The sequence below is a fragment of the Gouania willdenowi genome, chromosome 20 (assembly GCF_900634775.1).
Source record: "Gouania willdenowi chromosome 20, fGouWil2.1, whole genome shotgun sequence".
NCBI lineage: Eukaryota > Metazoa > Chordata > Actinopteri > Blenniiformes > Gobiesocidae > Gouania > Gouania willdenowi.
The window spans coordinates 18940203-18957682 of record NC_041063.1 but is presented as its reverse complement, the minus strand read 5'-3'; the positions used below and the strand labels follow the sequence as shown (position 1 = coordinate 18957682).

General features: G+C 38.3%; 1 protein-coding gene across 2 annotated transcripts; it reads left to right on the top strand.

Annotated features, from left to right (window-relative positions):
* Positions 1-305: 305 nt before the first annotated feature.
* LOC114454240 (E3 ubiquitin-protein ligase RNF31-like) lies at positions 306-16831 on the top strand. 2 transcript variants are annotated; one of them, XM_028434553.1, is made up of 24 exons: positions 306-459; positions 1945-2123; positions 3028-3174; positions 3248-3403; positions 3478-3534; positions 3696-3801; positions 3922-4095; positions 4166-4316; positions 5868-6019; positions 6722-6864; positions 6941-7153; positions 8011-8325; positions 9715-9900; positions 10567-10773; positions 11839-12012; positions 12076-12174; positions 12769-12858; positions 12940-13054; positions 13138-13250; positions 13712-13825; positions 14232-14280; positions 14375-14471; positions 15307-15472; positions 15544-16831. In XM_028434553.1, exons 2-24 carry the CDS (start codon positions 1947-1949, stop codon positions 15613-15615), a joined length of 3273 nt encoding a protein of 1090 aa, XP_028290354.1. In that variant the 5' UTR covers positions 306-459; positions 1945-1946; the 3' UTR covers positions 15616-16831. The 2 variants fall into 2 exon arrangements, with proteins under 2 accessions (XP_028290354.1, XP_028290353.1); XM_028434552.1 differs by lacking the exon at positions 306-459 and having other exon boundaries at positions 1929-2123.
* Positions 16832-17480: the final 649 nt, after the last annotated feature.

The window sequence follows — 17480 nt, the reverse complement described above, 5'->3', positions numbered from 1 at the left end:
TTTATCAAAATCATTTTCCAAATGTGTGTATTTTCACGGATTTACAGAATTTATGAGATTCAATACATCAGAATAATCGTGTTAAAAAAAAATTAAAAATAAACGTATGAATTTGCCAAAACTCTTACTTAAGTGATTAAATAAAGGGTAATTATGACATGACAACACACAGTATTATACTAAAACACATGTGAGTAGTGAATATTGTTTATTTTCGGGTTACCTGAGCCTAAAAGTGAATTGTTTGGGTTTTATTTATTTTATTTCGGAGGACGGCTCGTGAGCCGAAGTAGTGGGCGGACTCGGAAGTAAGTAAACGTGAAACATTTAAAGCTACAGAGACTGAAAATATACTGCATCGCATTGTCAGCGTGGTTTTATTTTACATCCACATCATCAAGAAAGACTTTCAACGGGACTGTGGAGGATTTCTAACCGTCGAAAGAAGCTCAAACTGCGGTAACTGTAACTCGCTCCGAACGCAGTTATAAAACAGCCTTCAAACTTTCACTTTCACCTAAAACGTCAACCTACGTCTTTGACTTCCTAAAAGCAAACAAACATCCAAACAGAAAACAAAACCAAAAATCAAACCTATAAATGTGTTATAGAGTTGGAATTACCCTGCCAGACGTATTTTATACTGTACACTGCTGTTTACCATTACCTGGTGTAATGTACCTATCAGTCACCCCTGTAATTGATGACCTACTTCCGCGTTTTGGAATTTATTTCACGCTTTTAGCTGTAAGAATCAAGTTTTGAACTATGTCTTCAGATAAAACAGCGCTTTAAAGTCTAATTTATTGGATTCCAAGTGGATTAAAATTATAATATTAACATTAATTTTTTGTTTTAAACCGGTGTCAAATAAACACGAAACACTGCATTTTGTTTCCGATTATTCACCGTATTAAAACAGTTATCGATCACTTTGGTTGTAAAATATAACTAACCTATAGCTAATATTTGATATCAAGTAATATGTTTAAAGCATCTGCAACTGCGCACTTGGCCAAAAGTTGGTCACTAGATAGTCTGGAAACCAGGAGAATCGAAACAGGTTGAGCCTGGAGTTTCCCTTGCCTGCCACATGATGTCATCGTATATTAAATGTTTTATTTTAAATCGTTCGGTTTTTGTTGACTGTTTATTAAACATGAACCTTCATAAATGTTAAATAATTAGTAAATGTCAGCCAGCGGAGGTTTTCATTAAAGTTATTATTCGGACTTAATGTTTTTGTAGTTTGCAATTCTGAAATTCTTTCTAATATTTATAAGTATTTATTTTAAAATTATGACTTTTTATATTATGACTTTTTTTTACATTATAATTCTGACTTTTTACCTTGTGAATTGTATTTATTTTCTCGTATATCTGACATTTTGTCTCAATTATTATGTTTAAATCATTCATTCATTCATTTTCAGACCCACTTATTCCTGTTCAGGGTCGCGGGGATGTTTAAATCAATATGAGTTTATATTTTTCTAATTATAATCTATTATCTTGTAAATATAACTTTTTATGTCATAGTTATGACTTTCTATCTCATAAAGATGCTTCTTTAACATATAGTTATAACATATTTGAAAGTTATGTTTTTTTATAATGTAAAATTGACTTTTAATCTTAAAAGTTTGTATCTCTGTATCCCTGATGTTGTATCTTGTAAATTTGACATTGATTTAATAAATATCAAGTTTTGAAATTATGATTTATCTTGTGATTACGACTTAATCTATTATAATATAAGTTTACTCAATATATTTCTTATTTGAAACATGATTCAATAGTGAATCAATGGTAGGCTGCAATATTAAATCCCTTTCAAAATAAAAGCATCTCTTTAAAATGCCAGAAAATTCCTGCAAGCAGGATTTAAAGGCTTTTGTTGGGCCGACGGTTGTTTTATTCTTTCAAACATGTGTTCTCCTGCAGAGATGGAGGAGCTAAGGAGGAGCGCCCAGACACTCCTCTCCTCCTCCGGCTTACCGCAGAGCGTGAAGGCCGAAGTCCAGGCGATGGCCGACTCTCCTCTGCCGCTATCGGAGAAGTTTCAGCACCTCACAGCCGAGAACATGCTGAGGGAGAACTGCGTGGGCAGCACCAAGCAGGAGGTACAGCACGCAGATGTTTCTTAAAGTGAGAGACGTCTCCTCCACATCTGTCAGACAGCCTGTGCAGCGGCCGTTTCATATGCCTTCCAAACTTCCTTAGTTTTATGGTATTTTCTCTCCTCTGGGACTCAATTTCAGTGACATTCATTTTGTTTTTGTAGTCATTTTGATGTTATTGTTGTACTTTTGTTTATTAATGTTGTTTTATGAGTTTTGTGGTGTGTGTGTGTGTTTGTATTGTGTGTTTATGTATGTGTAATTTGTGTATTATTGTAGTCGTTTTGCGTATTATTGTTTGTGTACTGTTTTGTGTTTTTATAGTTGTTTTGTATTTTTTGTGCATCATATGTTTATAATTTCGTTTGTTTCTTGTCAGTCTGTATTTTTGTAGTCTTTGTATATATTGTGTTGTGTTTTAATTGTAATTTTGTGTTTTGTAGTCTGTGTTTTTGTGTATAATTGTAGTCATTTTTTGTATTTTTTCCTATAATTTTCTTTGTGTTTTTTGTCGTTTTGTGTTTGTGCAGTGTATTGTGTATATTGTGTTGTTTTGTGTATTATTGTTGACGTTGTGTGCGTTTTTGCAGTCATATTGGGTTGTGTTGTAGTTTTTCTGTTGTGTTTTTGTTGTCATTTCGTTAAACATCTTCAAGTTTTCATATCTGTCACCATGAAAATGACGTTTGGAAGGAATATGGAACGGCCTCTGCGTAGACTGTCAGAAACGTCGTTCCAGTTACACAGCAACATGTAGCTTGTAAAAGGTACAGATCTATTCTTTATAGGTCTGTAACAGAGGACAGGACACACTGGGACTCCCTTTGTTTTCTCTGTTTTGTAATAAAAGTCATAGGTTGGAGTTATATGAAGTTGAATTCTGGGTAAATCCCTCTGAACTCTGCAGGTGTGGGAGTCTTTAAACCGTCTGCTCAAAGCTTTGAGCATTTTGGAGAAGTACGGCTGTAACCTGACCAGCCCCGCACGGCCCAAATACTGGAGGAGCGTCAAGCACAACAACCCCGTGTTCAGGGCAACGGTGGACGCCATCAAAGTGATGATAAAAGCATTAAAATGCAGCATTTATAGAGACGACAGCGTCTAAAGTCTAGCCCCTGCTTTCACAGGGAGGCAGGAACGTCCTGTACCTGTACGGCTACACCAGCCAGCAGATCGACGGCCTCAGCTTCCCAGACCAAGTCTCCACACCGGATGTTGAGAAGGTTTCCGCAGTGACTCTGGAGGTCATGATCCTTCGCACGGAGCTGGACATGATCATCAAGGTTCCTTCACATCCTCCAGTTATAAGATAAAGGCTGCTGTGGGTGAAATCCTCATGTTTTTCTGTCTGGTTTAGGGCATCCATCCTCACCTAGAACACTTCAGAGGTGTCATCCCATTTGTGATTCAAGAGGTGAGTTTGTAGAAATACTAAGTCATAATTGTGACTTAGTATCTCATAATTATGACTTCTATTTTTTTAATTATTATTATTTTACTTTTTTACTTCCATAGATTTCAGTGGTGATATGAGGGAAAACTAAGGATTCTTTATTTTCTAAATGTATTTGTCAGACAGCGCCTGAAGAAGAGCAGCAGGAAGTCACAGCACAGGCCACGCCCCCTTCACCTCAGCCTGCTGCGCCTCTGGTTTCTCTGGAGCTCCATCAGCCTCCTCCAGGTGAGCTGCAGAATGGGGCATGTGTGCTTGCTTTGTAGCTCTTGTGGTTGTTTGGATGTCAGTCGCTTTGTCGTGTCTGTAGAATGTTGAAACTGACACAAACTGACTTTTTGCCTCCAGCTGCGTCGTCAGACTCGTCTCCAGTGCGTGATTGTAACTTGTGCGGTGGCACCGCATCTTTTCTCTGTCTGTCCTGCGACGGTCAGTCGTTCTGTGATGCGTGTGACGACCTCTACCACCGTCACCCCTGCAGAGCCACTCACAAGAGGAGCAATTTACAGACGCCTAAACATGGTACGTCTGTGTTAAATAGTTACTCTCTGTGAGTGTGTTTGTGTGTTGCTTTTTGAATCTTGTTTTGCAGAAACCTGCACCATCTGTGGCATTTCCACCGTGCACGCTCAGTGCTTCACCTGTAACCAACGCCTGTGCCTCAACTGTGACCGACTCTTCCACTCTCACCCTGAACGCACAGGTCACAACCGCACGGCCATCACGCCGGCCAAAACCTGCAGGTACGGAGTGTGCTTCACTTTGGCTTCTCAAATAAAATCGCCACCACCCCTTTACCCTTTCACCACGGTCAGCTAGCATCGGGCCGGCTCTACGCAGGGGCAAGAGGGGGCAGCACCCCCTCAAATCAAAGATTGATTTCTCACTCCGTGCTCAGATTTCACGAGAGACACATCTATTACACTCTGTTCTATAGACACGCCCACTCATAATTATACATAAGTAGACCGCAAATCAGCCCGTTCATGTAGCGTTGCCCAGAAAGTGACTTTTCAGAGGCTAAAACTCTGGAAAACAGGAAAATAAACCTCAAATACTATGTTTTTGGGGTTTTTTAAACAAATGCAGATGGGGAAAAAACAGCATTATGTGGGACCTTTAACCCTGCCAGCCTTTTTAATAAAACACAAACAATTACTGGGAACACACCACCATGCTCATCCTCCAGGACCATGACACCGTGGCCATGGAGGCTGAGTTTGAAGCCCTCCTGTGCTGGTGGCCAGGGCCCACCTCCGAGCCCAAAGCCCCCTCGGCCCACCTTACCCCATTTCACCCGTTGTCACCAGACCATACTTAATGGTTACCACGGCTACCATGGTGACCATGACAGAGCCAACAGGGGATTGGTCACCATTTAAGGAGACTGAAACAGCCACTACTGTTCAAATTCACTCCCATCTGACCCAAACAGTTTTATCAAAACCCCAGAGGACCCCACGGCCCCTCCCTGTGGGTGAACTCATCAACACAGAACCAAAATCAAAATCATCCAGTTAAGATATACAGTATGTCATGTTGTTGGTTGATAAAATTTGAATGAAGGATATTTTATTCTATTTTATTTATATTTTTCCAGTTTCCTTCACATTTCTGACTGCTCCCTCAAATGCCTGCCTACAACTGGCCCTGGCTAGCATCGTTATGCTAGCAGATTTACTGTGTGCAAAACGACAAGAAAAGTATTCCAAAAGAGGGGGTGAAATTACACAAAACATCAACAAAAATACACAAAATGACAACAAATATGCACAAAACTACAAATGATACAAAAAAATGACAACAAAAATGCTGCACAAACCAACAAAAAATACACAACAAAACTACAAAAAAATACCCAATAGAAATACAGAAAATGACAACAAAAATGCACAAAACTAAAACAGCAAAATAGACAAAACTAAAAATACACAAAAAAACAACAAATATGCACAAAACAAAAAACAACACAAAATTAAATGCATAAAAATACACAAATTGACAACAAAAATACACAAAACAATTAAAATGCACAAAACTAAAACAAAAATACACAAAATGAAAAAAATGCAACTACAACATAGACTTCTTGTTAAAAATTAAAAAAGACAAAAACAATTCATGGAAAAATTTAAACAGCATTTTGTTTGCTTACAGATTAAAATATACTTATTCCCTTATTTGTCTTCCACATCTGCCAAACTTTAGGAAATACAATGACTGGTCTAGCCTGCCTTCTGCCATTTGGGACCGCCAAAATAAGAGCACAAGTTCCTGTACTTTGTTTTTTCCAGCCCGTCTCTCTCACCGTGGAAGTGCGCTCACTGCACCACCGTCAACGAGCTGCGAGCCGTCCTCTGCAGAACCTGCGAGCGTCCTAGACTCGCCACGGCGGTTTCTGCTGCTCGGGATGAACCCGCGTCGGTGACGAGCGCATCCAGCACCGGTGAGTTCTGTAAAAGACACACACGAGCTGAGTGAGCTGTGGTTACAAGATAAACAAATCGTTAGTTGGTTTATTTAGGATTATTGTTTTTCTTTGCTTTGGTAGATGTTATTTTTTCCCATGTGATTAATTTTCAGTTTTTAAAACATCAGTCCTTATAGTTAGTCACTAGATAACATGATAGCTAGTCAAACCTTAACACCAACTTGTAAGACGTAGGAAGAGGGGATCACATTTGAATCATTTTTTTAGTTTGTCTTGATCACGCAGTTCATTCAGACACTATAAGGCTGGGCGATATGGACTGAAATTCATATCTCAATATTTTTTCTCAAAATGGTGTTATACGACATAAATCTTAATATCTTTAACTCAATAAAGTCTTACCAGAAATACAATTCTGGGTTAAATTTCCATCTAACTGTGCTTTTTATGCTGTTCTGATACGTAGCAAAAGCACTGATTTCTAAAATTAGTATTTTAATTAACAAAAAAGCTGTAAAATTAAAATATATTATTATAGGTGATATTGTAATTTTCTGTATCGCCAAAATAGAAATTTTGATATATCTTGAATCACGATATATTGCCGTGGTCTTACACACAAGACTAAAAGATGTCATTTAGTCATCTCAGACAGTCGAGGCAGAGCAAAGTTGAGATGAATCTGTGGAAGCCTGAAGCGTTGCGTCTGTCCCACAGAGTGGCAGTGTAAAAGCTGCACCGTGGTCAATCCTGGCAGCAGCATCCTCTGTGAGGTGTGTGAGCGCCCCCGCCTGGCAACGCGGCCTCCAGTCAGCCCGGCCATGTCCAGCCTTGCATCCTTGAGCGAGCCCGGAGCAAAGGTTGGAGTGAAGTGGAGGAGAGGCTGTGTTTGGATTGAAGGATGAAGTTGATGATGCATCTGTCTATCCCTCACAGTGGACGTGTGAGTTCTGCACCTTCGTCAACACGCGGCCGTCCACGCTGTGCCAAATGTGTGACCGGTCGTGTAAGGACCCTGCAGGAGCTTCTCTGCCTCCGAATCTGAAGCAAGAGAGGCCTCGGCCTCAGCCCAAACCCAGAGTGCACCTAGACCTGAAGAGACAGAGAAGCATGAGGGAGGACGGACACCACCTCATCCAGCAGATTAGGGTAGGACCATGGACAGCGAACGATATATATTATAGTGCGATATAAAAACGTCTACCTTATGATACAACCCTCTATCGTTTAAGGGCCATGCTCGGACATGATGAGCGTTAAGTGTTTAATTTAGCGCGATACTATGGTATGCAAAGGTGAAAACATTGCTTTTTTCGGCCAGATTGAGTCCCCTGCAGCGACCGGAATCATCAATTAGTCTGGTTACCAGCTGTGTCTCTACAGCCAATATGACTCTTCCAAGCAAAATAACTGCAAACGTGTTTCACAAATGAAGCGTTTATTTATCTCCTGCTGCTCTAGAAGGACTTTTAAAGAATATAACCGAACCACACCTCTACTGTCATATATGATCTTTGATGGAGCTTGCAAATAAAATTCACTACGGGTATGGTTTAAATTGATAGCAGTGGGCATTATTGACGAGTTTTGTGCCCCCTGGTGCCATTTCCACATACAAATTTACAAACCAGAACAAATGTGACAGTATATGTAGCAAAAGTCATAAATAATCCTTTATTGAAGATGCTTAAAGGAGAAGTACCATTTATTTTGGAATATCTTTTTCTTTTGTTGTTTATTTTTATATAGGGTATTTTATATAGATATAAATATATATATATATATATATATATATATATATAATGAATTGCAATTTTCTCATTAATTTAATGTAATTATAAGGAAGAAATACTATACCGGGATACATCATTATCAGGATATAAATCTACCTCTATCAAGATGACAAATTTTCTCCATATCGTACAGCACTAGTGAGGACAGTGATGTCTCTGCCTTTATCACACGGACTGTTTTTGATACTAAAAAAGTCCTGCTATCTCCCTCAGGAGGCGGAGAAGCGCGGTGTCAGCCCGGAAGAGGTTTATGCCGCCCTCTGCATGTGCGGCGGCAGCAACGTTAACCCGTGCGACTGGCTGGCGTCGGAGCTGCCGCACCTGCTGGATGAAATCTGCGCCATGGCCGCGTCAGTCCATCTCAGCCACAAGACTGGGAACGCCGAGCCACAGAGCAACGGTGACGGGACAGAACAGACCGTGGCAGATGTGAAGCTTTCCAGAGCTGAAGCCAAACTGGCCTGGCTGGCAGCGGGTGGAGACATGGACCGGGCCGTCAAACGGCTGATGAGAGACCATCACACCAAGGCAGGAAACACTAACATCATCCCAAACAATGATGGAAACCAGTTCAACAAACACCAAGTCACACTTATCCAATACTAAAGTCACAACTACACGTAATGCATGTGCAGAGAAAACCAAGGTGAGATTAGTGTAGGGACGTATCGAATGTGCTCACAGCCTCTGTTTATACCTCTAGTGATGAGAAACTGTAACATCATCTTAAAGGGATCTTTCACTGTTTTTACAAATGTGGCCTGAAACCTCAGAAATGTCCTTATTACTAGAAAGGACTTCTATCCTCAGGGTTTGAGCATGATTTACTCGCTAACTTCAAACACCAGCTGCGCACTGTTTAAGAGAAAGTAAAGGTCCCTTAGGAGAGCTCTTCTTCTCTGCTTCATTGTTTACTACAAAACCGTCTCCTGTGGTCAAAGATTCTTTTTCGGGTCACGGCTGTTTTTATCCTCATTCGGTAAATAAAAGAGGGTTACTTCAATAACCTTTCCTGATTATTTAGAGAAACTAAAAGCAGCACAAATTGACATTCTGGTCTAAAAAGATGAATGCTTCATTCCAATAGAAAACAATGAGATGTTTACAGGCAAATGGGGCTGTGGCGTCTTCAATCACGTGACTTCAAGATGGCAAAACACAGGTTTTAAAACGGTAAAGTAGTCCCATTTTTAAAAGTTAATAAAATAAATAAGGTGAAAAATAATGCATTTTGTTCAGCATAGATCTTCTAATAAGGACATGTATAAGGCACATTTGTAAAAAAAAAAAAAAGTGATGTTCTGAACGTGAAAGATAGCTCAGGGAGGGGAGTGCATGCCTGAGGGTAAACCTGGAGGAGTTAAAGCAGGAAAACAAGGGTAGTGAGTTCACAGTGAGGGTCAGCTGCAATATTTAGAGGCCAAAGACTGAGAGAGTGTTAAACCTGTGGCTCCGGAGCCTCACATGGCTCTTTGGCTCCTCTGCTGAGGCTCCATCACTGGGGGAAAGCGAGCTGGAGTGTTAATCTTAACTGAATACAGCATCTGTGGCCGAAGCTGCACCATTGATATTGACTAGTTTGCCCAAACTCCACTAAAGTTGTCGACAGTGACGCTGGGCTTATTCCAGGACACGCAGGATGAAATGTCACAGATGGGTGACTGTAGAGGTGTTTTAAATCAAACTGTGTCTCGTGGTAACTGGTGACCTGCACTCACTCTAACCCTCAAGCACAGTTTAGTTAGACACGGTTTTCTCCAAAACGTTGGAAGAAAACCGCGGTGACAACATGACATGGCGCCATACTTTTGCTCCGCCCACATCAGTAACACACTGGGCAGCTCTTCCTCAGACCAACACAAACCCTTGGACAAGTCGCTGCTATGAGAAAACTAAACTAACTTGTCCTTTCCTCAGATGATGGAGCTGCACTCGCTGGGTTTCCGAGACACGGCGCAGTGCGAGGAGGCGCTGCGGCAAAGCGGAGGCGAGACGAAAGGCGCGCTTTCTCTGCTGCAGCGCCCCCTGCTGGAGCCATTCCACCAACGCATCTGGAGCGGGCTGGTGGAGCCGCCCGTCGACCCCAATCACCCGGACAAACAGGTTAAAGAACTTAATTTACAGACACAGTAAACACTCACAGGTTAATGAATTAAAGACCAATGTACAAATGAAATAACTTTGTACTTCCTCTCTATATGAGAGACGTAGGGAGGAAAAACCAACCCTGTAGAAGCTGGGTTGCCAGGTTTGTGCCTGAAAGAGGACTTCAAGGGATATTTTAGCAGTTTTGGGACACTTTCTGTGTTAAATATCACATAAAAAGGGACTAAAGCCACTGTAACGGACTAAACTGTAATTTAAATTTAGTATGTCCTGTAAGTCATTTTAAAGTGGAGACACTGTTTTGATAGCTTTACATGCTGTCTGAGCTAACAACGGCGACCTCGATTTTTTGGGAAATATTAATTAAATGCAGATTGTTTCAAGCTTTTCTGTCATAAAACACCGGTGGTGAAAGTTTTTGTTGGGTAGATTTAAGGGTGAAAATAAATACATCTTGTATGGGCAACTGTACCAAGGAGAAGAAAAGGTTGATATTGGAGTTAGAATTAAAATTTTAAAGTGTTATAGTCACAGTTTGACTGGGTTGGGTGGAGTCAAACAAAGAAATGTGCTTAAATTCTATCTATGATGTAATTGTTTTTAAATCTGTCTGTGTTTTGGTATGACTTTGGCTTTTATTTACCCTCCCTCCCTCCCTGGTAGAGGATGTGCCGCCGCCTGCTGGCGCTCTACGACCTGCCCAGCTGGGGGCGCTGTGAGCTGGCACTGTCACTGCTGCAGGAGCCCGGCGTGTCCTACTCTCTAGAGGACGTGGTTCAGGCCGTGAAGGAGTCTCACGATCGAGATTTCATCAAACGCCTGCTGGTCAACGAGTGTCCGTGTTGTCTGGGCAACTTTCCCCGCAGCAAGGTGACGATTCACAATAAATATGGAGGATTTTTTTTTATTATTGTGGTTTTTATTTATTTCATATGATATTTAAATGTATTTATTTATGAATTAATTAACATCAGATTTATATATATATATATATACATATATATTAATTATTATATAAACGTATTTTTAGATTTAAAGGAAGCGCCGAGCTGACGTTTGTTGTTCTGCTAAATTAGACTTTGGACCATTTTTTTATTGTTTTAACACAACCTGACGTAACAAGAATGATAAAAACATGAACTTTAAGCAGAATATCAGCTGGGTTTACAGAAAAGAATGATTCTGTTTTAGGAAAAGGTTACAAATGATTAAAAGTGTCATCGTAAATCATGTTCATGGAAAAAAGTCATTTATTCATATTCAAAATTCATTTTACTCATGATAAATATATTTTAAAAATTAAAAAGTATTTTTTGTGTAAATATTTCTTTCTCCTTGTGAACCCTTACATTTTTTTTTTACTAAACTGAATGCATGTTTAAATTGAAGTACAATAAATAAATAAATATTTAATAGTAAAATAATCAATAAATTGGAATAAAAGTACAAATAATTAATTAAATGTAATGCTGAATAGTTAAGAATAAATTCAATGACTAAATAAATATTAAGGAATTAATGAAATTATATCAATAGATTATTAAATGAAAAATGAATAGGGAATAAAACTATATGAATAAAATAGTAAATAAATTGATTCATAAGTTAAAATAATAATGAATTGTACAACATATTTATTGAATAATTCATGGTTGGTTGGTTGGTTTGAAGATTTCAAACATGTATTTGGTTTACTTCCGTTCAAATATCTTTATTTCTATATTATTTACATACTATATACCCTTTTAATGTCTATCCGTGCTATAAAATTGACATCAATATATATTTAATAGCATCTAATATTGTATTTATTTGTGTATATTAATACTTTTTTATTAATGCAATTGTTATATCATTTAGTTTTTTTTTTTAACATTTGTAGAGTTAAAATGGAGTGTTTTTGTAGATTTCTCTCCCTCATGGTTTGCTCCTCAGATGCAGTCTCTGACCTCCTGTCAGTGCTCCGTGTGTCACGATTGCTTCGGGCAACATTTCACCATCGCCGTGCGAGACAAACACATCAGAGAGATGGTTTGTCCCGTCTGCTGTGAGCCCGACATCAACGACCCCGAGCAGCTGGACTCCTACTTCTCCACGCTGGACATTCAGGTGAGCTGATGATGATGATGATGATGATGGTGATGGTGATGGGAGACTTTCTTGCTCCTTCAGCTCAGGGACTGCCTGGACCCGGACGTCTACGACCTGTTCCACAAAAAGCTGACGGAGCACACGCTCATGAACGATCCCAAGTTCCTGTGGTGCTGTCATGTGAGTCCGCTGCTTCCTGTTTGCACAACCAACTTCCTGTCTCATGTCAACAGTGACTAACACACACTGTGATGTGTGGGAAACATCAGACCTTGATTTTTTTTATACGTCTCCTCTCCTCGCTTTGGGTTTTTAAACTGACTGTCTAGTTATTTTACTCTGTAATCTTTTCCTGTGTGTGCATGAGTATGTGCGTGTATGTGTGCATGAGTGTGCGTGCATGTAAAATGGTAAATGGACTTGATTTTATATAGCGCTTTATCACCACACTGAAGCAGTCTCAAAGCGCTTTACACATCAGCTCATTCACCCAATCACTCTCACATTCACACACCAGTGGGACAAGACTGCCATGCAAGGCGCTAGTCGACCACTGGGAGCAACTTAGGGTTCAGTGTCTTGCCCAAGGACACTTCGACACATAGTCAGGTACTGGGATCGAACCCCCAACCTCTCGATCAGAAGACGACCCACTACCACCCGAGCCACGGCATGTGTGTTTGTGCGCATGAGTGTGTGTGCGCGTTTGCACATGTGTGTGTGAAATAATGTGCATGCGTGTGCGTGCGTGTACTCACTGTGTAACGTCCTCAGTGCATCTCCGGGTTCATCAACGATGGGGATCAGCTGAAGGTCACCTGCCCGTCCTGTCGGAAGAGTTTCTGCACTCAGTGCAAGAAGCCGGTGAGTGTCGGTGTGTGCGTGCGCGTGTGTGTCAGTGGTTCTCAGCTCATTGTCCTGTTCTGTGTTTGTTGTGTGCGTCAGTGGGAGCCTCAGCATCAGGATGTGAGCTGTGAGCAGTTCCAGCAGTGGAAGAGAGACAACGACCCAGAGTACCAGAGACAGGGCCTGGCCGGCTACCTGAGGGACAACGGCATTAGTGAGACAGAGACAGACACACACACACACACACACACACGGTATGAGTTTGTAATGAGTGTGTGATTGTTGTTGTATCTGTAGCTTGTCCTCAGTGCAGGTTCCAGTACGCTCTGACTAAAGGAGGCTGTATGCACTTCACCTGCTCTCAGTGTAGATTTCAGTTCTGCAGCGGCTGCAACAATCCTTTCCACAAGGTCAGAGGTCACACTGCTTCACACACACACACACACACTCACTGGCTGTGTACTCCGTGTATGAATGCACACGATTCTTCTAGTAATCAATTAATGAAATGGAAGAAATCGTTCACTCTACAGTCTTTGTGCTTCTTGTTGGCATTTAAATCACATGTTAAACTGCTTTTATTGCTCATTTTAACAGTGAAAGGAATGTTATTAAAATCAGAGCTAGCAGCTCCGCTAACTTTATACCATGCATTCACTCGTTTTCTGAATCAATTTAATTGACAAATTGTTACTGGCCTAGAGTGCTCTTGTTTCCTGTGTGCGCTTGGTAGCTGTGTGCCCTTGTGTTACTGTAAATCCTTTATTTGCCATAATTCCCTGCACCAGGAGAACAAACCTGTTTGTGAATCCTTTTAAAGCCTCTAAAACCTTTACCGTTCTTCATGTTTTTAACGTGTCCGTCCTCTCAGACTGCGTGTAAGACGCCTCAGTGCACATTAAACTGTCTTCACGCTCACCATCCTCGAGACTGTCTGTTCTACCTCAGAGACTGGGAGCCGCCACGCCTGCAGGAGCTGCTCAAGGTGCACAAACATCACACAATCTGCAGTTCTTCATTTATCTATTGATAGTATATATTTTTATTTTTGTGTGTATTTCATATATTTATTTTTTGGCTCTAATATTTTTAATTAGTCTTGTGGATATTCTAGAAGTGTTTGATAACCTTAACATATAGAAGTGTGTGATGCTCATATAAGAAGAAAAATGCTTCGTCTATTTTTTTTTTTTTTTTTAAACAATTTCTACCATTTTTAAATAATTCAGATACATTATTTTATTATTTTACATCCATTTAATTTATAATACTTACATTAATTAATTTTTACAGTGACATTTGAATGTTTTTATTATTTCTGACTGTGGGAAATCTTCCTGTAACTGTACGATGACGTGACGATGTGATGTTTAATGAGTTTATTTGTGCAGAAATGCGGCGTGAACTTTAACACGGATCCTTCCAACGACGCTCCTAACAGTGAGTGGGGAACACTGGGGAACATTGTTGTGGAACACAGTGTACAACATTGTTCTAAATGCGATGGTGACTGTGGTTCTAATGGTGTTGACAGACGTATGCTGCGTGATGGAGCAGAAAGACGAAGGCGGGCAGCAGATCGACTCTCCCTGTGGGGTCCAAACTCAGCCGGGACAGGCCGGACTCTGCGAGTAAGAGATCGCAATTTATACACTCATTATTATTCACTTAATTTATTTTAATCATTTTTAAAATGTAAAATTATTGAATTTATTATTTGATTTTTTTTAATTACTTTTTACATTTAATTTTTTTAGTTATTATTAGAATGTCAAATTTAATTTTTGTATTTATTTCAATAATATGTTTAATTTTTTTTTTTTAATGAATTAAATTACAAAACTAAATTTGATCACTTTAATCCATATTTAATCATTTTAATTGATGTATTTTTGATTTATTATTTTCTTTTCATTTAAAGTATGTAATTATTCTTTAAATTCTCAACCTATATTAGGCAAGACGAGGCAATTATATTTGTAAAGCACATAGTATGAAATGTGCTTTACAAATATGATTTAAAAGTGCAACAGAAAACATTCAAAATCAGCATAAAATCAATGAGAACATTAGAATCAGCAGTAAAAACAATAAAATGATGAAAAATCTCCCCCTCAGTCATACACAGTAGAGAAGTTGGAATTATCAGTGTTCACACTGGATGCTGTTTGTTCCACTTCTTTGCAGCATAACAACTAAAAGCAGCATCAAATTATTATTTATTTGGATAGTGTTATATTTATTAAATGAATTGTACTCTGTTTTATTACATTTATTTTCATAACTATTAATAATAAAATATTAAATTAAATTAAATTACTGTGTTGATGTTTGTTTTGATAATATTATCCTCATTATTATTTAATTTAATTCATTGATTTTTCTGATTTATAAATAATAATGAAATCTGATAGTCCAGACCTGAAAGTGTGAAATGTGATGCTAGGGGGCGCCGTCTCTCCACAGGAAGCACTACCGTGAGTACCTGGTGAGCCTGATCAACGTTCACTCTCTGGACCCGGCGCTGATCTACGACGCCGACCAGCTGATCCGAGCCTGCGAGCGCTACCAGGTGCAGACGCAGCGCCGTGAGGCCGAGGACGACGCCGCCTTCTATGGCCGGCTTCAGAAGGTGGGCGGAGCCTAAAGGAATTGATTAAAAGAACACGTGATGTTTGAGGCTAACGTTGTGGTTCTGTTCAGAAACTGATGGAGGTTCCACTGGGAGACAAAGTTCCCCGAAACAAGAAACCTGATTCACACGGAGCCGCTTGAACTCATCGCATTCTAACGATTTAATGTTTTCATGACGTCTTTTTCTCACGTTGGATTTTATTCTGTCCAGGAAAAAGAAGTTGTTTACTTTTTATTCAGATTGTCTTTTATTCTAGTTATAAAACAAATTAAATATATTTCTACCTTCAGATAATTTTGTTTTTATTGTTAATTCATGTTTTTTGAAATTGTTTGATTATAAAAAAATTAATTTACAATCTTGGACATAATGCGGATTATTTTTTTCTCTATGATTTGAAATAAATCTTTCTGAATAATCTTAATCAATTAAACTTTTCTTTTCAAATCTTTTAGATTTTTCATCCCATGCTGACATTAACTTTATACCTATATAAAATTACATCAAAGAACTCATCCTAAAAGAGAGTACATTTTGGAATTACTGGCACAGATTTGATCTTTTTGGCGAGTTTAATTTATTTTCTCTAATTAAAGAACTTTTATTCATTCTAAAAAATAAAAAATAGAGAAGTTTTAAATATGTATAAGGAGTTAAGCATTTAAAATCAAAGTGTATTAAAATGAAAAAAAAATTATATTCAATTTAAGGAATAAAAATAAAAACAATAAAATTTGAAATTATTTTAAAATGTATTTAATAAATAGAATATGTTTTTTATTTTCATTTAAATGTAAATGTAGATAAAAAAAAATATGACTGCATGAGAAATAGAGGATGAAAAATGTAAATTAACATGATAGTCAGAACTAATGCAAGAAGTTTTTTTTTTTTTTTTAATGGGAGAAAATAATATTCATTTAAATGTCTTTTGATTTTTCTTTGTTTGCTGGTGTTAATCTGAAATATCAATCAAACCTGATTTTTGGAGGTAGTGTTAAGATGCTCAGGGAGAACATGCAAACTCCACAGAGAGGGCATGATTTTTTTGTGCTTTAAACACTTTTTTTTTTTAACTCATTGAAGTTTATTATTGAAGGATTTTATCATCTTGAACATGTTTTTTTTTTTTAAGTATTATTTTTCGTGCTTGACCAAATTATCTTTCACTATTCAGTTTAAAGTACATTTAATATATTAATTAATTAAATGTTTTAATACCAGATAAATTTATTTTTTAATCTCCTTTGATGGAAGTCATTGTGACCTCCCTTGTTGACAGGATTTTTAAATGCAATTGATGAGTTTTTTTTCTGTCGAAAAAATGCTATAAAAATAAATGTTTCGTGGAATACACGAAGGAGTCTCTTATTAAAGAATGTTTTGAGAAGTTTTTGGTGATCAAATCAGGCCCATATAAAACTGCGGTGGAATATATCTGATCTGATGCTAAAGTCGAGGCCTGGGGGCCAAATCCGACCCTTTAGAGCAGTGTTTCCCAACCAGGGGTGCGCATACCCCTAGGGGTAAGTGAGCACATTGCAGGGGGTACATGGAAAAATTAAGAATTTATTTCCAAGATAATAAAAAATATTCTCAGTCATTTCATAAGTCCGTCAGTAAAATGGTACGTGTGCACTATGACGTGTTTTTAAAATTGAAATGCCTGTTTAATGGGGACATATTCAAAGAAGCTCCTTTTGTGGTAAATGTCATAAAAGTTATATATCACACAGGCAGGTTAATTATTTGTTTTGTATTTATTTATTTAATTTCAACTATTATTTTTCTTCAATAACAATATAATCATAATATATTAGTATTAATAATACAAACGTTTACTATAATATTATTTTTTATATTTATCATTTTTCTTGCCTTGAAAGCAACATAATATTATGTTTAATTTGAGTTAAATAAGAAGATAATGCCTGAATATTCATTGTTCAATTTAAGAAGATGAAATAAAATGAATTGCGTTGAATTTTCAGTCGTGTTATGTTCT